Below are 23,935 nucleotides of genomic sequence, written 5' to 3' on the forward strand. Positions count from 1 at the left end.
ATGCTTTCTTTTATTAACCTAATTACTCTACACATGGACATCACCAGATGGTCAACACAGAAGTCAGATTGATTATATTCTTTGCAGCCAAAGATGGAGAAGCTCTATACAGTCAACAAAAACAAGACCAGGAGCTGACTGTGGCTCAGGTCATGAACTCCTTATTGCTAAATTCAGACTTAAATTGAAAAAAGTAGGGAAAACTGCTAGACCATTCAGGTATGACCTAAATCAAATCCCTTATGATTATACAGTGGAAGTGAGAAATAGATTTAAGGGCCTAGATCTGATAGATAGAGTGTCTGATAAACTATGGACAGAGGTTCGTGACATCGTACAGGAGACAGGGATCAAGACCATCCCCATGGAAAAGAAATGCCAAAAAGCAAAATGGCTGTTTGGGAAGGCCTTACAAATAGCTGAGAAAAGAAGAGAAGCAAAGGGCAGAGGCGAAAAGGAAAGATATAAGCATCTGAATGCAGAGTTCCAAAGAATAGCAAGAAGAGATAAGACAGCCTTCTTCAGCGATCAATGCAAAGAAATAGAGGAAAACAACAGAATGGCAAAGACTAGAGATCTCTTCAAGAAAATTAGAGATACCAAGGGAACATTTCATGCAAAGATGGGCTCGATAAAGGACAGAAATGGTATGGACCTAACAGAAGCAGAAGATATTAAGAAGAGGTGGCAAGAATACACAGAAGAACTGTACAACAAAGATCTTCAAGACCAAGATAATCACAATGGTGTGATCACTCACCTAGAGCAAGACATCCTGGAATGTGAAGTCAAGTGGGCCTTAGAAAGAATCACTATGAACAAAGCTAGTGGAGGTGATGGAATTCCAGTAGAGCTATTTCAAATCCTGAAAGATGATTCTGTGAAAGTGCTGCACCCCATATGCCAGCAAATTTGGAAAACTAAGCAGTGGCTTCAGGACTGGAAAAGCTCAGTTTTCCCTCCAATCCCAAAGAAAACCAATGTCAAAGAATGATCAAACGCCTGGACAATTGCACTCATCTCACATGCTAGTAAAGTAATGCTCAAAATTCTCCAAGCCAGGCTTCAGCAATATGTCAACCATGAAATTCCAGATGTTCAAGCTGGTTTTAGAAAAGGCAGAGGAACCAGAGATCAAATTGCCAGCATCCGCTGGATCATCAAAAAAGCAAGAGAGTTCCAGAAAAACATCTATTTCTGCTTTATTGACTATGCCAAAGCCTTTGACTGTGTGGATCACAATAAACTGTGGAAAATTCTGAGAGAGATGGGAATACCAGACCACCTGACCTGCCTCTTGAGAAACCTGTATGCAGGCCAGGAAGCAACAGTTAGAACTGGACATGGAACAACAGACTGGTTCCAAATAGGAAAAGGAGTACATCAAGGCTATATATTGTCACCCCGCTTATTTAACTTATAAGCAGAGTACCTCATGTGAATATGCCAGGCTGGAAGAAGCTCAAGCTGGAATCAAGATTGCCTGGAGAAATATCAACAAGCTCAGATATGCAGATGACACCACCCTTATGGCAGAAAGTGAAGAGGAGCTAAAAAGCCTCTTGATGAAAGCAAAAGATGAGAGTGAAAAGGCTGGCTTAAAGCTCAACATTCAGAAAACGAAGACCATGGCATCTGGTCCCATCACTTCATGGGAAATAGATGGGGAAACAGTGGAAACAGTGTCAGATTTTATTTTGGGGGGCTCCAAAATCACTGCAGATGGTGACTGCAGCCATGAAATCAAAAGACGCTTACTCCTTGGAAGAAAAGTTATGACCAACCTAGATAGCATATTCAAAAGACGAGACACTTTGCCAACAAAGATCTGTCTAGTCAAGGCTATGGTTTTTCCAGTAGTCATGTGTGGATGTGAGACTTGGACTGTGAAGAGAGCTGAGCGCCGAAGAATTGATGCTTTTGAACTGTGGTGTTGGAGAAGACTCTTGAGAGTCCCTTGGACTGCAAGGAGATCCAACCAGTCCATTCTGAAGGAGATCAGCCCTGGGATTTCTTTGGAAGGACTGATGTTAAAGCTGAAACTCCAGTACTTTGGCCACCTCATGTGAAGAGTTGACTCATTGGAAAAGACTCGGATGCTGGGAGGGATTGGGGGCAGGAGGAGAAGGGGACAACAGAGGATGAGACGGCTGGATGGCATCACTGACTCGATGGACGTGAGTCTGAGTGAACTCTGCGAGTTGGTGATGGACAGGGAGGCCTGGTGTGCTGCGGTTCATGAGGTCGCAGAGTCGGACACAACTGGGCAACTGAACTGAACTTCTTAAGAGATAAACTGGGACTTCTTTGGTGGCTCAGATGGTAGAGAATCTACCCGCAATACAGGGAATGCAGGAGACCTGCCTTCGAACCCTAGGTCAGGAAGATCCCTGGAGATAAGGTATAATTTCAGTCTCTCAACCAGCCACCAAGGGTTTCAAAAGCCAAGGCAGATGGTTATAGAGTTGGTTGATAAAAATCACTGTCTTAGAAAACTAAAAGATTAAAGATGATTAGTATCATTTTATTCTTGGGAGTATAATAATCTTTTTTTTTAAGTTACCATGTTGATCAAATATCAAAAGTTTAAAGTTTTTAACACAAATTAAATACAATAGCAGAATTGTTTGGAGTACAGTTGTCAGAAAAGTTCAATATCATGTGTTTTTAGTTTTCAACAAATTTTGTTTGCCATTAAAAAATACTAGGCTACTAAAGTATATCTCAAAATAATTTCTGTATATTTTGTGTTTAAATAAGGATACATAAGGATTCTATTATTCATTTATATGACAACAATTTATAAGATAAAAATTTTAAAAAGCAAGTGTAGGAGTTTTATACTTTGAAACCTTAATTTTGAATATTTTTTAAATACTAGTAGAATGTTTTTCAGTCTGATAAAATTCTTTTAAAAATATAAATAATATTCCTTTCACGGAAGAAGTGAATTAAGTAGTACTGTAATTATATTGGTTACCAAAAGCCAGTATTATATATCACAAGCACTTTGAAACTTTAATTGCATATAAAACCACTTATACACATTAACATGAGGAAAATATTGATCTCTTAGAACCAGTCAGTGAAACTAACTAAAATAATTATATTTATATTAGCTTTATGTCAGCAAATTTTGGAATATAGCTGACCTCTCCTTTTACTTCTATTAAAAATAGATTAATTTTCAAGGAGGGCAGTCATTATCAATATATTAAAAAGAGAAAATGGTTTCTAGTGACACTTTGAGAATTCAATTAAAAACTTGCTAAAAATATGATTCTTCTGTAAATTTTGTCCCATAACCATAAGACAAAACATTAAGGAATAATAAACTTTGAAACATAGTAGTATTTTCTCCTTTTGTTGTAAAATGATAAAATAATTGTCAATAAGTGATACAATCAGAAAATGATTCATTATTTAACAATTTTCTGATATAAAATGAGCTTTTAACAATTATATTATCTACCATCAAACAACAAAGCATTTATAATTAGAAAACCAAAGACTTATAATGGAATTTTTAACCTATTAATTTCACTTTGACAAAACAGCAGATATTGAGTACTATATTTGGAAATCCATGTCAGTCACTGTATGAGGTGTGAGCAATATTAAGTCAAATAAGATTCCGTCTTCATATGAAAAACAATGAGAAGTTAATGATAAAATACAAATCATTATAATAAATTGTCAAAAGTATCTTGACTTGTCTTTAAACCAAACTAAAACAACTGCACCTAAGTAATAGTATCATCCCAACTTTTCAAGTTTTTTTTTTTAAATTTCCCGTGATCTTAAGGAGTACATTTACAATAATCCTAAAGAAATTTAAACATCTATAGTACACATCTAAAATAGCTGATTTACAAGTTTTGGCTTAAAGAGAAACAATCTTAAATAGCAAAACAAGAAGATGACTTTATATTTTTAATGTATATAGACTCCCAAACTGAAGAATTCTCTAACCATATTTAGTATTATTTTTTAAATACCGTGTTTAGAGGAATGATTCTATATTTTAATTTTTGATTTGACCCTTAGTTTTTAAAGAATACACAATAAATTAATTATGACCTAAGTCATCAATGAAAATTTAACCAGCTAATGAAAGTTTAACCACTGGATGAATGCTGAATAGTTCATTCCAAACTTATTGCTTAATATAAATAAAAGATTTGAAACCTACAATTCATGACATCAAACTATTATAATGAAATCATTGTCTCTTACATTCAAGACAAAGTGCTATATAAAACATCAATTTCTATTCAAAATATTTACCTTTATTTAGCAACTAGAATGACAACAGACAAAACAACAAAATTTTAACATCTGAAACAATATCCTTAACAAGTTAAAGCAGTTAACCTCACTATCTATGCCTGAACTACCTATTTTACATGGCAAAATAAATACATTTTGAAGATCCTAAAAATACTGTGAACAATTTTTAAAACATTTTAAAATTTATTTTTACCTTGAAAGGCAAAGGCTCTTCAGCAAGAGGACTAACTGGAAGTGAAGTGGTGCTACTTGCTGGGCTCATATCTGCACTCTATAAGAAAAACAAAATTAAATTAAAGAGGTATTTTTATAGCCATTTTTATTATTCCTAATTTAGAATCTAACTCTTCTTATTAAAATAAAAAACAAATAAGTAAAAATGTGCTTAGTTTTTCAGTCATGTATGACTCTGTGTCCCCCTGGACTATAGCCCACCAGGCTCCTCTGTCCATGGGGTTCTCCAGGCAAGAATACTGCAGTGGGTTGTCATGCCCTCTTCCAGGGGATCTTCCCAACGCAGGGATTGAAACCAGGTTTCCCGCATTGCAGATGAATTTTTACCATCAGAGCCACCAAGGAAGCACCTCAGCTAGTAAACTCAAATTGGCTGTAGAAAATTTCAAAAAATTATTGTAAAATGAAACGTTTTTAGTTTAGAAATAGTTATCTAAGAAATTAATCAAATGATCATTTTTCAATTTGCATTTCAGGTTCATTTTATTAAATATGAAAATCATCTTTTATGTTAGGATGGTATCCAGTGTTCAGTTCAGTTCAGTTCAGTCGCTCAGTCGTGTCCGACTCTTTGCGACCCCATGAATCGCAACACGCCAGGCTTCCCTGTCCATCACCAACTCCTGGAGTTCACTCAGATTCACGTCCATTGAGTCAGTGATGCCATCCAGCCATCTCATCCTCTGTCGTCCCCTTCTCCTGCCCCCAATCCCTCCCAGCATCAGAGTCTTTTCCAATGAGTCAACTCTTCACATGAGGTGGCCAAAGTACTGGAGTTTCAGCTTTAGCATCATTCCTTCCAAGGAAATCCCAGGGCTGATCTCCTTCAGAATGGACTGGTTGGATCTCCTTGCAGTCCAAGGGACTCTCAAGAGTCTTCTCCAACATCACAGTTCAAAAGAATCAATTCTTCAGTGCTCATCTTTCTTCACAGTCCAACTCTCACATCCATACATGACTACTGGAAAAACCATAGCCTTGACTAGATGGACCTTAGTCGGCAAAGTAATGTCTCGTCTTTTGAATATGCTATCTAGGTTGGTCATAACTTTTCTTCCAAAGAGTAAGTGTCTTTTAATTTCATGGCTGCAGTCATCATTTGCAGTGATTTTGGAGCCCAAAAAACAAAGTCTGACACTGTTTCCACTGTTTCCCCATCTACTTCCCATGAAATGATGGGACGAGATGCCATGATCTTCATTTTCTGAATGTTGAGCTTTAAGACAACTTTTTCACTCTCCTCTTTCACTTTCATCAAGAGGCTTTTTAGCTCCTCTTCACTTTCTGCCATAAGGGTGGTGTCATCTGCATATCTGAGCTTATTGATATTTCTCCAGGCAATCTTGATTCCAGCTTGTGCTTCTTCCAGCCTGGCATATTCACATGAGGTACTCTGCTTGTAAGTTAAATAAGCGGGGTGACAATATATAGCCTTGATGTACTCCTTTTCCTATTTGGAACCAGTCTGTTGTTCCATGTCCAGTTCTAACTGTTGCTTCCTGGCCTGCATACAGGTTTCTCAAGAGGCAGGTCAGGTGGTCTGGTATTCCCATCTCTCTCAGAATTTTCCACAGTTTATTGTGATCCACACAGTCAAAGGCTTTGGCATAGTCAATAAAGCAGAAATAGATGTTTTTCTGGAACTCTCTTGCTTTTTTGATGATCCAGCGGATGCTGGCAATTTGATCTCTGGTTCCTCTGCCTTTTCTAAAACCAGCTTGAACATCTGGAATTTCATGGTTGACATATTGCTGAAGCCTGGCTTGGAGAATTTTCAGCATTACTTTACTAGCATGTGAGATGAGTGCAACTTTGCGGTAGTTTGAGCATTCTTTAGCATTGCCTTTCTCAGTGTTGCACTTAACTTATATTCTTACATTTTTTGATTATTAACCTGTACCTTTAATCATTCACTATAGTGCTATTTCAACACTTCTCAGGCTGATTTTCAAATAGGTGTCATTCTATTTTCCTTTTATGGAGATTTAAATCATCATATCCAGTTTTTAATTTATCATGAAAAGCACATCTGCCATTAATTTACAACTATAAAATGAAAAAATATGAAATATTTAAAATTCCCATATCCATAGCTCTTGACAAACTTTCTTATATTCAACTAAACAAAACTTTAAGGACAAGATTTACACAAATATAAGAGAATTATTGGAATGTTGCTAATGCTATTCTTTTAGTCCTTTAAAAAAATGCAGTCAATTAAAAGTTCTGGATTAGAGGCTTGTCATCAATTTTCCTAAAAGCAATAAAAAGATACTGATAACAGGTAGCAATAGAAGTTATTTTACTATGCTTTTAACTCATTCTCTCAGAGGAATTATTTCATTTAAGTAGATAAGCAAACAAAACATTGGGGAAAAAATCCACACCTACATTTTTTTAGCTCCATTTCCAAATACAGATGAACACAAATAAAGAAACTTACAGTATAGATTAAAACAAAACATGATTAACCTTGAGATAAGGGAACAAGTAGACAAGTTTGGCTGACAAATTCCAAGAAAAGAACACACCCAAAGAATAGATGCTGTGGATGCTCTTTTTATTCAAAGATCATTTTCAATTCATTTGATTCAGTTATACAATAAACTGAAACACTTTAAATATTCATTAAAGTAGGGTTACTTCTGACTATCAAGTCCAGAAAAAAAAAAAGGGCTATGACCTATAAAGATAAGAACCAAGATACTCAGTGTATATATTTTTTTACATAACATGTAGTTTCTTTAGAAATTGACATAAGCCTGAACATTGAGTTACAGTGTCTAAAGGAGGAAATTAGATAAAAACTGAACAATAATCTACTAAAGGAAACTGGAAAATACATGCACCAGAGAACTGAGGTGAGTTAGTTACTAATTTCTAAATATATTCAGAGCTTCTTGGCCATTTATTAGCACAAAATCAGGAAATATTCTGGACTGATGACTTCCACTATTTGATCATATGATGTAATGGAGAAACAAAGAGCTTTCTTGGTAATGAACTTACTGCAGAATTCTAACATAAGAAACGAGTGAAACATTTTTTTCAGAAACAGAAAAAAAAAATTCGAGCTGTTTCTCTATCACTAGCTTTTTCATGACAAATTAAGCAAGTGATAGAACACAGTTCATATATTGTTGAATTAGCGGATATTTTCCTAAAAGTACTGATATTTTGCATATCATAAGTAAGTATTATGTCTTTAAAAATCAGGTATTCAGGAGACAGAGATGACATTTGGCTATGAAAATCTGAAAGCCTGGATCAGATGAAGGTTATTTAACTTCTGTAAGAAGATGAGCTGACAATAAAGCTTCATGTTTAACTTCTTTTAGGGTTAAGGTCTCCCACAACTTCCCAGAAATAAATGTGTCATTCTAAGTATTATGGAAAGCAGAGTCTAAAATATGCATCATGTAACCTTGATTATTTGCATGTCATTCTTAGAGAAAACTTTGTTTTTGCTTTAACTTTCAAATTCATCTTATAGTGTGATACTTTAATTCTATTGCTCTTAGGAAATCTTGAGGAAAATGTGTTTTAAAAGCACATCAATCTTATATGACAGCATCTGATAAACTGCATTTAATTATCAAGTTGAGAAACACACAGCAAAAAATAAGATAAAAATATCTTCAATTTCAGTTTGCTTTCCCATTTGTGTTTCAGTGATCTGTAATATAGGTGGCATTCCAATCTATTCATCCTTTAGATAAAATACTGTAGTAAATCCCTCAGATATCTCTTAACCATACCTCATACTTTAATTAATTTACCCTTTCATTCAATGACAGCAATACCAATGCAACTCTATATCTAAGTACAAATTAATAAAGTACTCTCAAGTTACATTTGGTGTTTTAAATCCTCAGTTTTGATATATCCTGGTAATAACTCTTGACTACCAATCTAGTACCTACTCTATCATCACTGATGTCAGAATTACTAAAAGTTACTGTTGGGGAAAAAAAAAAGTATACAAAGTTATGCTTAATTTTTTAAAAATGAGAAAGTGAATAGAATTTTTAAATCACAATAGGCAGTCTTTTCCCAATAAATAATGAGCAAGAAAGGAATTACTTTTGTTAATAACATTTTTTCCAGGCAAAATTTTAGGTCATAATTTGGAAAAATGCCATTGTATTCATATGCATTTTTACGTGCAGGTGTACTTAGTCACTTGGTCATGTCCTACTCTTTGTCACCCCATGGACTGTAGCCCACCAAGCTCCTCTGTCCATGGAATTTTTCAGGCAAGAATACTGGAGTGAGTTGCCATTTCCTACTCCAGTGAATCTTCCTAACCCAGGGATCGAACCTGCATCCTTGTGTATGCTGTACTGGCAGGTGGATTCTTTACTACTGTGCCATCTGGGAAGTCTATCCATTATTATAAATAATGCTTAAAATGTTTGATTATAAATGTAATCACACTCAACTGTCACTGCTCAACTATCCAGGGCCAAAGTATACATTTAAGGGCTTTGGCACACAATATATTGCCATCAAAGAAACTGTGAAAGTAAAGAATAAGGGACAGCATTAATACTTACTAAATCAGAAAAAAAATGTTGAAACTTGAACATTACATCTTCTCTTAGATTCTACTATTCTATCTACTATTGCAAAATACAAATATGAATTCATTGTAATAGCTTTGAGAAACATACTATTCTTTCTTTTTACACAGAGAAATAAAATACTCTTAGTTGATTCTGTCACTTCTTACTATCGATCCTTTGTGTACAAAATTTGCAATCTGCCAGCCATTTGTATAATAACATAAAAATGAAAATTCAATTCTAAAATACTTTTCATTGATTCATAAATTAGAGTTACTTTTCAATCCATGAAAATGACAGAATATTTTACAAGTATTAAAATATTTTTCCAATCAAGCCATATTTTAAATATAAGATTCTATACTAATGTGAGTGCCTGGGTTTTGATTTCTTCTAATGAGGGAACCAGGGCTCCTTGCAGAAGTAGGGGATTCCGGGGATGGGGCAAGGGATGAACAACTTGTGCCAGAAAGTGCTCAAAAGATAAAAGAAAGGAGTGTGCCAAAGAGATAAATGAGCCAACACCAGAGAGCACCCAAATGCCAAAGCTGGAACAATCTGAGCAACAAGGTAAACAGCATAGTAATAGATTATAATCAAAACATAAAACAAAAAAGCATGAAAGTATATATAAATAAATGAATACGTAAACAACTGGGGAAAAGAGATGACTCCTTTTTACAGAAATATTCCAAATAATTTATATAGATATTCCCTCCCCCTCTTTAAGAAATGGAGCTTATAATCACAGCCAGCCTTATGCTATTCTTAGAGACTTATTTCTAAAGAGAATGAAAAAGGGAAACGGTAACCTTTCAGTGGAGAAACATGGTAAACACTAGCTCGACCAAGTTCTCATGGTTATCATCCTGTAGAGCGCCTATAGATAGCATGATACAATGTGATGAAAGTGCAAGAAAGTGGAGTCACTCAGTTGTGTCAGACTCTTTGTGACCCCGTGGACTATAGCCTGCCAGGCTCCTCCATCCATGGGGTTTTCCAGGCAAGAACACTGGAGTGGGTTGCCATTTCCTTCTCCAGAGGATCTTCCCAAGGAGTTACCTTACCTCTGCAATCTTCCCCTCCAATGATATCAGTCTAAACATGAGAAAAACACTGTACAAACTCAAATTGAGAAACATTCTGCAAAAATCTGACCAAAGTCAAGGTTACCACGGTCAAGGAAAGATTAAGAACTACTACAGATTATGTTGCTAGGGAGACATGATGACTAAATGCAAGGAAGCAGCTTGGATTAAACCCTCATACAGCACAAAGGACATTGGGGAAAATTGGTGACAGCTGAATAAATACCAAATTTAGGACGACAGAGGATGAGATGGCTGGATGGCATCACTGACTGGATGGACATGAATCTGAGTGAACTCCGGGAGTTGGTGATGGACAGGGAGGCCTGGCGTGCTGTGATTCATGGGGTCGCAAAGAGTCGGATACAACTGAGCGACTGAACTGAACTGAACTGAACTGAACTGAATGTATCAATATTGGTTCTTTGTTGTGATAGAGACTCTTCTAAGGGAGAATGACGACAATAGAGGAAACCGGATGAGGGGTAAATGACAGTTCTCTACTCTCATCTGAAGAGCTTTTCTTCAGACAAGCTGTTCAACTCATCTGAAAGAATTTTGAAATTAAAAAAAAGTTTATTTAAAATATTCATTAGCAATATAATCAGGCTTTTCAAGATTACAATACATATTCTGTCATTATAGTCATATTCTAAGCTTTCATCAGGGCTATTCTAACTTTCATAAAAATAAATTGTGACAGACGATTTTATTGGGATGCATAACCTCTTCACCAAATAATCTTTGATTTTCTACGAAGATCTCACCAAAAAGCTAATGCTAAATTATTTTCAATGCTTTCATGTTCCTCACGGGAACATAGGGAAGGAAAAGCTTCAGCCACGTAAGGTGATCTATTTGTTTGAGTACTCTTAAGGTACTTGGTAGAGTGAGTTTGCATTATTAATATTTACTAAAGGCCTTCATTCTATAGTGCAAATCCATTAATTATATCTCCTCTGAAAGCATAATTAATGGATCTGTCCTATGGAATTAAAAATATTTATAAGTATTTCTTGAAGTGAAACATGATCAATTTGGCTCAAATCTGTTGAGTACATAAACAGATTTCAGTGTAAGTAGAATATTTTAATTTTTAAGCTATTAGGGTAAAAAATATGGTATATAGGGTATATAGTGATTTTTTTTATGTCTAATAAAATTAAATGGTCACCTAAATGTATCTTTTTTATTTTCAACTGGGGGATAATTGCTTTAAAAAGTTTTGCTGGTTTCTGCCATACAGCGCAAATCAGCCATAAGTGTGTGTGTGTGTACATATAAACAAATACATACATATAAATATCCTCTCCTTTCTGAGCCTCCCTCCTTCTCTACTCCTATCCACCTCTCTAGGTTGTCACAGAGTGACAGAGCACCAGACTGTTATCCTGTGTTATATAGTAGCTTCCCACTTGGAGAAGGCGATGGCACCCCACTCCAGTACTCTTGCCTGGAAAATTCCATGGATGGAGGACCCTGGTAAGCTGCAGTCCATGGGGTCATGAAGAGTCAGACATGACTGAGCGACTTCACTTTCACTTTTCACTTTCATGCATTGGAGAAGGCAATGGCAACCCACTCCAGTGTTCTTGCCTGGAGAATCCCAGGGATGGCAGAGCCTGGTGGGCTGCCGTCTCTGGGGTCGCACAGAGTCGGACATGACTGAAGCGACTTAGCAGCAGCAGCAGCAATTTATTTTACACGTGGTGATGTATATGTTTCAATGCTATTCTCTCAATCTGTCCCACCTTCTCCTTTCCCCACTGTATCCACAAGTATTATGTTTTAATAATCAATGGTGTTATTAGTAATAAAGCACATAGAATAATTCAGATTTCTGTAGTTTTAATGGGAAACTTTTCTTGAAAATGTTTTCCTTTTATTACATGTGCCAATTTTCTATGAAAATTTATTCATCCAGCCATTCAATAACAATTGAGTATGGTCAGTTTCTCTGCCCTTAGATTTTATGTTTTGCTATCATTTTTCCCACTGGATGCTGTTATTCCAAAAAGGAGGAAAAAGAATGCAGAGCATTTAAATGTGACGTAAAAAGACAGTCTTTATATATTAGTGCATGGACTTGAACATACTAATCCTTCATCAAGTATCCTTCATCAAGTGTATTCTCAGATGGCAATGAGTCAGCAGCCCTGGGCTCCTCCAATTCAGGATGCTGACCCCTGAATTTCAGGCTTAACTCTGTGAGGAAACAGGTTAGTCATGGGGAAGCGGATTCTACTCATTTCAGCCCGAAAGTAGCGTCTATTCCACGCTCACTTGCTTATTGTTCTGGCAGTAACTCAAAATGGGAGTAACCACAGACTTAGTTTACTATCTAAATCAGGACCAACTGTTTAGATTTAGACTAAGTTCAGCAAGCTTACCAATTTTCGTCACATCTTTTATCAGTCCTGTTTTCCCTAAATGAAACCTCAGTCTTTTTTTTCTTTTTCGTATCTTTGTGTAATTGATGTCTGATGTTTTTGCTTCCCCAACATTCACTCCAGTTACTATGTTAACAACATTTGAATTTTCCTTTGGGGAGTGATTTCTCCGAAACTCCCAACTCATTGTTTTGAGTGAAAAAAGAAGAGTGAAAGTGAAAATCACTCAGTGGTGTCCGACTCTGCAACCCCACGGAGTATACAGTCCATGGACTTCTCCAGGCCAGAATACTAGAGTGGGTAGCTGTTCCCTGCTCCAGGGGAATCTTCCCACCCAAGGATTGAACCCAGATCTCCTGCATTGCAGGAAGATTCTTTACCAGTTGAGCCACCAGGAAAGTCCTACTTGTATTGAGTACTGTTGATCTAATAGCCTCAAAATAGGCATGGGCATATAACCAAGGACTACTCAATCATTCTTATTAAACACAAAATGCACAAAATCCAAATTATTTAAAGAAGACCAAATCTGAGAATTGTGTTGAAATTTTGAGAAAGAGATATTTTCATTCACCAGAGGCCACTGAGTAGAAGAGACATCCCTAGAAAGGAATCCAATGTAGAGATTATCCAAGAAATGGAGAGAAAGGAACTGAGTCCTAAGGACATATCTGACATATTGATAAATCAGGGCTACGTGAACAAATCATTTTCACAAAACAGTGTACCTGAGATTTAGGAATCCTTACTAATACAGGAATAAGCACTGTCCTTGTGTTACAGAATCTAAAATTGCAAATTGTAGAATGTAAAATCTGAATTGGCTACCAGAAGTAGAAAGCCACAGTATTATACTATTTTGCCTTGAGAATAGGAACAACATTTATGTTGTAATAAAATAATTTATTGAATTACTTTCTAAATTTGGGGGGACTAACAGGTTTTTTAATTTGGAGCTTCATGAGATCTGGTTAAAAAAATTCTTGGATATAAGAATATATTTACTTATTCTCACGTATATATCTTATGTGCTTACTCACTCAGTCATGTCCAACTCTTTGTCACCCCATGGACTGTAGCCTGCCGGGATTCTCTGTCCATGGGGATTCTCCAGACAAGACTAGGTTGCCATGTACTCCTGCAGGGGATCTTCCCAACCCAGAGCTCGAACCCAGGACTCCTGCACTGCAGGTGGATTCTTTAGCGTCTGAACCACCAGGGAAGTCCAGATGTACATATGTAAATATATGTATTTATATATTTATAAATTATATATGTGTATCAGTTCAGTTCAGTTCAGTTGCTCAGTTGTGTCTCACTCCTTGCGACCCCATGAATTGCAGCATGCCAGGCCTCACTGTCCATCACCAACTCCCGGAGTTCACTCAAACTCACATCTATCAAGTCGGTGACACCATCCAGCCATCTCATCCTCTGTCGTCCCCTTCTCCTCCTGCCCCCCACCCCTCCCAGCATCAGAGTCTTTTTTCCAATGAGTCAACTGTTCACATGAGGTAGCCAAAGTACTGGAGTTTCAGCCTTAGCATCATTCCTTCCAAAGAACACCCAGGACTGATCTCCTTTAGAAGGGATTGGTTGGATCTCCTTGCAATCCGAGGGATATATGTAAATCATATACTGTAAATTTACTTTTGACTAGAAAACACATTCACATAGTAAAAAATTCAAAAAGCATACCATTTTTTTCCAGGAAGATTTATCTTCCACTCTTCATCTTCTTCAGTCATCCAGAGCTCACTAATCTTACCAATTTACTGCATAACCTTCTACAGACATTATATGTATATACTAGAAACACATACATATCTATTTATTTCTGTCTATATATCTACCTAGATATACACACACAGGTTAGTTTTTCTTTTCTTCTATACATATATGATAACATGTTATAATACTGTTCTCCAGCTTGCCTTCTTAAAATTACCATCTATTTGTATGTAATGAGTTCCCTCATTCTTTTGTGTGGTTACACAGTATTTCATATCATGGCTATATCATAATAAAGTTAGAAGTGAAGTGAAGTCGCTCAGTCGTGTCCGACTCTTTGCGACCCCATGGGCTGTAAGCCTACCAGGCTCCTCTGTCCATGGGATTGTCCAGGCAATAGTCCTGGAGTGGACTGCCATTTCCTTCTCCAGGAGATCTTCCCAAACTAGGGATCAAACCCGGGTCTCCCGCATTGTAAACAGACACTTTACTGTCTGAGCCACCAGGGAAAACCAGTGCTATATTCTCACTCTTTCACTATTACAAACAGAAATGAAATTAATAATCTTACACTATATGCATATGTACCTATAAGATAATTTTGAGTATGCAGAATTACTGGGCTAAAAGAGATACTCAATTATAATTTTGAATTATGCTACCAAATTTTCCTGTGTGGAGATTCCGTTCACACGCCCACTTAAAAGTGAGTATCTCCACTGTCCGACCATGCATTCTCTACTTCAAAATGCCTTGTACAGATCCACAAGGTAAACAAAAGCTCTGCCTGAAGTTCACCTTCTTAAACTCACAGCGATTTTTAAAATTTCTTTCTGCCTGGTATCAATAATTGAATAGCTGAGAGGAACAATATCCCAATAAATGCCTGGCTCAGTATTGAGTTAGCTTTGCTCTTAGCCCTACTCTGATGCTGTGATCAATTCCAATTACTAATCTCATTATTTGTTTTGTCACTAAATCAAACCTGTATCAAGGTTGTGATCAAACCCCAAACTAACCTAAATTAATGGGCTATATCAGAGACATAAGCTAGCTCATTCAAAGGAGAAATTAGGACTTGGTACTTAGTTTGGATGTTTTAGAAATGAAATTTTATTAACTCTAATAGGAACAAGTAATGATTCAGATGATTCAGAATAATAAAATAAATAAGAGACTGTATTTAATCAGATTTTGGCCAACATATCAACAAACAATGAAAACTAAACTTTACCAAGAACTGTTAGTGGCAACTATTTGAGTTCTTTCTTTTTGGTGAAGAGAACCATTCAGAAACCACATTATAGAGCAGAAGATTCATTGTTTAGTATAAAGATAGAAAAAAAGTACTAACTAGATTCTCTCAAAGTATCCTTTATATCAAGCTCTGGTGTGGTACAAAGACACACAAATCATTTACAAACCAAGCACTTTCTCCTTTGAACAGTGCTAGAGTGCCACCATCGGAGAAGGCAATGGCAACCCACTCCAGTACTCTTGCCTGGAAAATCCCATGGACAGAGGAGCCTGGTAGGCTGCAGTCCACGGGGTCGCTGAGGGTCAGACATAATTGAGCAACTTTACTTTCACTTTTCACTTTCATGCACTGGAGAAGGAAATGGCACTCTGTTCTTGCCTGGAGAATTTCAGGGACAGGGGAGCCTCGTGGGCTGCAGTCTATGGGGTCACACAGAGTTGGACACAACTTGAAGTGACTTAGCAGCAGCAGCAGAGTGCCACCATAGGGACAAAACCCATATCCTCTAGTTCATTTAAAATAATTTTAAAATCAACTATCAAAAGCACAATGACTTCATTCCAGACACACTGCAACATAATTTGAGACAGAAATGGCTAATCGTATTAACAATATATTTTTTAAACCAGGCTATTTATGTTGATGGTGGCATTGGTGACCTCAACAATGACTAAGCTTATTTTGCTTCAGTTTTAGGAAAGTACAGTTTCAACTCATGTATCCCAAATATGGAAGTATGTGATATTTGAACCATAAAGGTCCCATGTCATTTCTCCCAAATTACTGTATACATATTCAAAAACTGCATTTCTGTTTTTATCCACTATTTCTCCCAAGGAAAGAAATTCTGTCCCTGATCCTAACTCTAAAGCTGATTCAAACCAAGTAGTGCTGGATCTCCTTATGTCTTGAATCTCTACTATCTCTCAATCTGTTTATCTTCCTGAACATTCTTGCTATGGTCTGCTGCTGCCACAGAGTGAAATTCTGGTCTTATTTCATTAACAACATTTAACAAGCAGCACTGATAAGAAAGCATTCCTCAGTGATCAGTACAAAGAAATAGAGGAAAACAATAGAATGGGAAAGACTAGATCTCGTCAAGAAAATTACAGATACCAAGGGAACATTTCATGCAAAGATGGGCACATTAAAGGATAGAAACAGTATGGACCTAACAGAAGCAGAAGATATTCAAGAAGAGGGGGCAAGAATACACAGAACGGTACAAAAAAGATCTTTATGACCCAGATAACCACAATAGTGTAATCACTCACCTAGAGCCAGAAATCTGGAATGTGAAGTCAAGTGGGCCTTAGGAAGCATCATTATGAACAAAGCTAGTGGAGGTGATGGAATTCCAGTTGAGCTATTTCAAATCCTGGAAGATGATGCTGTGAAAGTGCTGCACTCAATATGCCAGCAAATTTGGAAAACTCAGCAGTGGCCACAGGATTGGAAAAGACCAGTTTTCATTCCAATCCCAAAGAAAGGCAATGCCAAAGAATGTGCAAATTCCTGCACAATTGCACTCATCTCACACACTAGTAAAGTAATGCTCAAAATTCTCCAAGCCAGGCTTCAGCAATACATTAACCATGAACTTCCTGATGTTCAAGCTGGTTTTAGAAAAAGGCAAAGGAACCAGAGATCAAACTGCCAACATCTACTGGATCATGGAAAAAGCAAGAGTGCTCCAGAAAAATATCTACTTCTGCTTTATTGACTATGCCAAAGCCTTTGACTGTGTGGATGACAACAAACAGTGGAAAATTCTTCAGGAGATGGGAATACCAGACCACCTGACCTGCCTCTTGAGAAATCTGTATCAAGCCAGGAAGCAACAGTTAGAGCAGATTGGTTCCAAATAGGAAAAGAAGTACGTCAAGGCTGTATATTGTCACTATGCTTATTTAACTTACATGCAGAGTACATCATGAGAAACGCTGGGCTGTAGGAAGCACAAGCTGGAATCAACATTGCCGGGAGAAATATCAATAACCTCAGATATGCAAATGATACCACCCTTAAGGCAGAAAGTGAAGAGGAACTAAAAAGCCTCTTGATGAAAGTGAAAGAGGAGAGTGAAAAAGTTGGCTTAAAGCTCAACATTCAGAAAACTAATATCATTTCATCTGGTCTCATCACTTCATGGCAAATAGATGGGGAAACAGTGGAAACAGTGGCTGACTTTATTTTTTTAGGCTCCAAATCACTGTAGATGGTGACTGCATCCATGAAATAAAAAGATGCTTACTCCTTGGAAGGAAAGTTATGACCACCCTAGACCACACATTAAAAAGCAGAGACACTATTTTGCCAACAAAGGTCTGTCTAGTCAAGACTATGTTTTATGGATGTGATAGTTAGACTTTAAAGAAAGCTAAGTGCCAAAGAATTGATGCTTTTGAATTGTGGTGTTGGAAAAGAGTTTAGAGAGTCCCTTGGGCTGCAAGGAGATCCAACCAGTACATCCTGAAAGAGATTAGTCTTGAGTGTTCACTGGAAGGACTGATATTGAAGCTGAATCTCCAATACTTTGGCCATCTGATGAGAAGAACTGGGTCATTTGAAAAGACCCTGATGCTGGGAAAGATTGAAAGTGGGAGGAGAAGGGGATGACAGAGGATGAGATGGTTGGATGGCATCACCAACTCAATGGACATGAGTTTGGGTAAACTCTGGGAGTCGGTGATGGACAGGGAGGCCTGGCGTGCTGCAGTCCATGGGTTGCAAAGAGTTGGACATGACTGAGTGACTGAACTGAACTGAACTGAGAATCTACTACAAACCAGATTTGTGATGTATGTTCAGTAAAAGTCCCTGCCTCAGGTTATCTTAAATTCATTAGAGTAGATAAGCCATTGTGAAAAGTACAAACTAGAAAAAAGGAATTCATAAGTAAGCAGATAGAGAATCAAACAAATAAAAATCCAACTATCTAAGATAATCACTGATTAATATGTATGTTCCTTTCTCAGTCTTTTTCTGTGAGATTTAACTGATTGGAATTCATGTACATTATATATTCTAAATTTTGCCAAAAACTACATTCTCAAGATTTTTCTTGTATCAAATATTTTTCTTCAATGTACTTTATGATTAGCACATAAAACACTATCACATTATACACTTTATACATTGGCCAAGTTGCTAATCTTTGACATTTTTGCAGTTTCATTTTTTCTTTACAATTAATGCTGTGATGATAGTCTTCAAACAAATCTTTGGTTATTTCCTCCAGTAAGTTTATAGAATTGTATAGTCACAGTTAAACAACATGCATATAATTGGCTAACTTCACATGCATTATCAAATTTTCCTTCAAGGCTAAAGTACTAATTTTTCTCCTACTTGGGAAGTTTGAGAGTTCTAAATTTATTGTACTTTCTATAAGTGAAAGTCACTCAGCCATGTCCAACTCTTAGCGACCACATGCACTATTCAGTCCATGGAATTCTGCAGGGAAGAGTAATGGAGTGGGTAGCCTTTCCCTTCTCCAGGGGATCTTCCCAACACAGGAATCAAACCCAAATCAAATCAATCCCCCTCACTGCAGGCAGATTCTTTACCAGCTGAGCCAAAAGAGAAGCCCAAGAATACTGGAGTGGGTAGCCTATCGCTACTCCAGCAGACCTTCCCGACCCAGGAGTTGAACTGGGGTCTCCTGCACTGCAGGCAGATTCTTTATCAACTGCGCTATCAGGGGCTATAGGCATAGAGAAAAATACCAGGTTGTTTACTAATACCTGTAACTTACTAGTTGGTTAAGTATAGGAGGATTATATCTTTAAACTTCATTCAAATAAACTTTAAATATATTAAAGTGCTAAACATAAAGACAATGGAAAAGAACCTTAAAGAAAATACAGGTAAACATCTCTCAGTAATAGAATGTGGAGGTCTTTTCTAAATATAAACATTAATAAACCATAAAGTCAAATATCTGTGTCTACGCTTAATTTTCTATATTTAAAGAAAACAATGTTGTAAAGCAAATAAAATATTAGAATTGTTGAAATTTGTAAGGAACACTTATTCCTCATTCCTGATGTTTCCTTTCATGTAGAAGGAGCTTTACTAGTGTTATACGCTCAGCTTCTCTGCCTAGCAAAGAAGCATCACTTTTCTGGCTGCTAAATTTGGGATGGATGAACTTGGTGTGCTTGGCAAAGCTCGTTCCTCTTTCTTTTGCTAGCTGGATCACATGCAGAGAACATGTGTTCTGTTCAACAGCTCTGCAGTAGGTTTTTTAACTGTTAAATTCTGAGTAAGAGCCTTAAGCCTCAGATCCTAAGAGTTTTATCCTGAAAGGTTGTCTGCAGCTTATGGAGACTTTCCCCAGGGGCAGGAGTTATTTTTACATTGTTATGAGTCTTAAGTGATAGTTTTTGGGATGAATGGACCTCAACAAAGCCTCTGGGTGCCAGAAACATCAGAAAGACAATGGCCTTGAATAGACTTGGTCAAAACACAGATGCCAGGGCCTCAGGAGCTGCTGGTTGACTTTGAACTACACAAAGCAGCTTTTCATGAGCAGATTTGGCTGGTATAGTATTGAACTAGAAGAAAAGAGTGCCTTTCCATTCTTGGACTTCTTCAGTTTGGGCAGGAGAATGTTAGCAGCTTTCAAATTAAAAGTTGAATTCTGTGTTTGCTACAGCATGCTAGTAAGCTTCTAGCTTTAAATTCTGCATGCCAGGCCTAGCACTTAAAACTTGATATACTGCATAATGTAATAGGCTTCTAGAATAGCTTCCGATTTGCACTGTTGTATAATTCTCTCCCCTTGTGTGTGGGTTGGATTTGGTAACTCAGCAAATGTGGCAATGCCAGGTTAAAAGAGATTGCATAAAGGCAAGCAAAGAAGGTGCAAGACTGCTTGGAAGGTGATTGTAATATGTTGAGAGCTTATGATGGTTGGGATAAGGTTTCATCAGTACAGATGGTGAAAACTGATTGAAGGGTATATATATTTTGAAGGTAGAATGTCAGAATTTCCTGAGTGTTTGGATATGGGCTAGGAGAGAAATAGAGGAGACAAGGCTGATTTTTAAGATTGGGTCTAAACCAATGTAAGGACTAAGTAGGAATTTACAGGCATAGGAAATATTGCAGTGAAATATATATATATATATTTGAAGTGAAATATATATATATATATATATATATATATATATACACAACAGTTTAGTTTGTTCAAGTTTGAAATTTCAGTCAGATATGAGAGCCGAAATGTCAGGTAAGCACCTGGATACACTGCCTGAGAAAGGATGGAGAAGAAGATTATGAAAAAATCAGTTCAAGGAGCTGAAAGGTGAGGGAACAATTTGGATAAAGAAGAAATATTTCAGGAGCAATACTGGAAATCATGAAAATGAGTAAGGATCTATAATCTTTAAAGACCAGGGGAAGTATATGTTGGGGGTCTAAGAAGACTACAATGAAGAGGGGTAACAAGCAGAATAGTCTGATGGGCTTCAAGCTTTGAACAAAGTGTTATTAGTGAAGCAGGAAAGACGCAGGTCAGAAAACTATGAAGAACAAGAACAACAACGGCTTTTTCTCTGGACTCCATACCATCAGGATGTGATCATGAAAATCACCACTACATAGCTTATGCTACCTGGAAACCAAAATGACCTCACCTAAGTTATTCTTTCACTACGAATGATGCTGAAGCTGAAGCTCCAGTACTTTGGCCACCTCATGCGAAGAGCTGACGCATTGGAAAAGACTCTGATGCTGGGAGGGATTGGGGGCAGGAGAAGAAGGGGACGACCGAGGATGAGTTGGCTGGATGGCATCACTGACTCGATGGACGCAAGTCTGGGTAAACTCCAGGAGTTGGTGATGGACAGGGAGGCCTGGCGTGCTGCGATTCATGGGGTTGCAAAGAGTCGGACATGACTGAGCAACTGAACTGAACTGAACTGAAATGAACTGATCCTTCTCAAAGAAGACAAGAAATTTTTCATCTTCCTGTAGCCAATACATGTAGAACCAATTTAATCAATTTATAACAAAGGAAAACCAAAAAAAAAAAAAAAGGTAATGAGTAGAATAAGCATATCTACCTCAACATTATACCCACTGTCAATTTTGCTTAGAAAATTTCAGCTGTATTATATACTGTAATCTTTATGAAGGATCACACAGTTTACCTCTGTTTTCACACTTTCTAAAGGCCCTCAAATTATCAAGAAACCTTGCAGTATTCTCCAAAATCTGTCCATTCCTGATAGCTAAATCCTGATCACCAATGCGTCAGTTCCACTGCTATGCATCAATCACAGCAATTACAGGAAACTTCTGGTTTTCATTTATTTTCAAAGAATTTAATTCAAAACATGAAAAAGACAATTTTGAGGTGGGACATGTCACGGTGTGAAGGAGTCACCTTACCAGGGTGCCCTCTAATTATTTTCATCTCTTCTTGGAAGCATGAACAGCCCATCAGAGTAGCCTAAAAAATGTTTTAAACTGATGTTGTTGCAGGGAGGAAGCCAATTCTGACTCCATGTTGGAAACTGTTTCTTTGACTTGCCTTTTGTTGCTTTTATTATTTTAATCATATTTAACAGCTTGCCTCAGAGGACCCTGACCCTCTGCCTGACTATGAACTAAAATGCCTTTGTTCAGCTCCTAGAGAGATAATCTGACATGCCCACCTGTGAATAAAATAAATTAACACACCCCTTCCAAAGGATGGGTGGAAGACTTCCCTGGTGGCCTCAGACAGTAAAGTGTCTGCCTACAATGCGCAAGACCCGTGTTTGATCCCTGGATTAGGAAGATCCCCTGGAGAAGGAAATGGCAAACCCAGTCCAGTATTCTTGCCTGGAAATTATGGGTGGAGGAGCCTGGTAGGCTACAGTCCACGGGGCTGCAAAGAGTCGGACATAACTGAGTGACTTCACTTTCACTTTCCAAAGGACCACCATTCCTTTGGAGATGTTTTGCAAGACTGAAGACCCTTTCACTTTACTTCCCACTGCCTCTCCCTCTCTATTCTGCCTTTTTACTTTAGTTCCTCATTGCTTCTTTCTCTCTGATCTTTAAAAGAAACTAGCACTCAGACCCCAGGAAGATGGTTATTTTGATGCACTAGCCTGCCATCTTGGTCTGCCGACTCCCCAACTAGTCTCTTCCTTGCCTCAACACCTCATTTCTCAGATTCATTGGCCTATCGTGTGGTGAACAGAGTGAGCCTGGACTCAGTAACAATATCTAAGCAGTCAGTAGCCACAGAGTGAAACATTATCTTAACGTAAGCAGAATCTCTGGTAAATGCAGCTTCCATTGATCCTTCTCCTAGAATTTTTTCCTATTTGGGAAAAGATTGACCCTCAGCACAAGAAGAGTGATCATAAAGAAGGCTGAGCACCAAAGAATTGATGCTTTTGAATTGTGCTGTTGGAGAAGACTCTTCAGAGTCCCTTGGACAGCAAGGAGATCAAACCAGTCAATCCTAAAGGAAATCAACCTTGAATATTCACTGGAAGGACTGATGCTGAAGCTGAAGCTCCAATACTTTGGCCATCTGATGTGAAGAGCTGACTCATTAGAAAAGCCCCTGACACTGGGAAAGACTGAAGGCAGGAGGAGAAGGGGACGACAGAGGATGAGATGGTTGTTTGGCATCACTGACTCAATGGACATGAGTTTGAGCAAGCTCCAGGAGTTGGTGATGGACAGGGAAGCCTGGTGTGCTGCGGTCCATGGGGTCACAGAGCTGGACACGCTGAGCGACAGAATAACAAGACCTGTCAGTCCTAAATCAGTAAGATGTTTTCCTCCCAAAACTCCCCCAATTCACATTCATTTACATGATATTTCTTTCACATTGATAGTTTGAAATTGGCCACACGGAATGATTATTTTACACCACAGAAATTGGCAAATGTTACAAATTAAGGCATTTTTATTCGAAGAACTGATTATTAACCATTGACCTTCACAGAACTGCACATATTCAACATGCAGACATATACCGCATACAGTTAGCTACACAAGACCTCAACAGAGACTAGATGAAGCTTCACTTCCATTTATTTGTTTAATTTCTTCACTTTCTAGAAGGAAACAATCACAAAATACAAGAATGGGCCTTGTTTTGCAAAATTTCATTTCCTGTGCTTTCATCTTTTATTGAAGTGAAAACCTATTTAATATATTAAAATCTTTGCCTGTACTATTATATTTTAAGAGGTGCCCCTAACTCAGTCTCCCACCTTGCCACACCCTAACATCCTTTCTGAAACACGGGTTTTCATGTGTCTCCTTTCCCGAAAGACAGCATTTCACTTAGGCCATGAATGAATTCCATGCCCTTTCAACTGGCATTCAGGCCCTTCTAACTGAGAAAAATCTTCTGTT

General features: G+C 37.5%; 1 protein-coding gene across 1 annotated transcript in view; it reads right to left on the reverse strand.

Moving 5' to 3' along the window:
- Positions 1 to 23,935, reverse strand: part of CCSER1 (coiled-coil serine rich protein 1) — a 1,275,856-nt gene that overhangs the window by 831,190 nt on the left and 420,731 nt on the right. Inside the window, exon 6 of the mRNA XM_052642244.1 lies at positions 4,484 to 4,561. Coding sequence (XP_052498204.1) covers positions 4,484 to 4,561 — 78 coding nt within the window. The remainder of the gene's footprint in view (positions 1 to 4,483; positions 4,562 to 23,935) is intronic.

Source organism: Budorcas taxicolor, chromosome 6, assembly GCF_023091745.1.
Source record: "Budorcas taxicolor isolate Tak-1 chromosome 6, Takin1.1, whole genome shotgun sequence".
Taxonomy (NCBI): Eukaryota; Metazoa; Chordata; class Mammalia; order Artiodactyla; family Bovidae; genus Budorcas; species Budorcas taxicolor.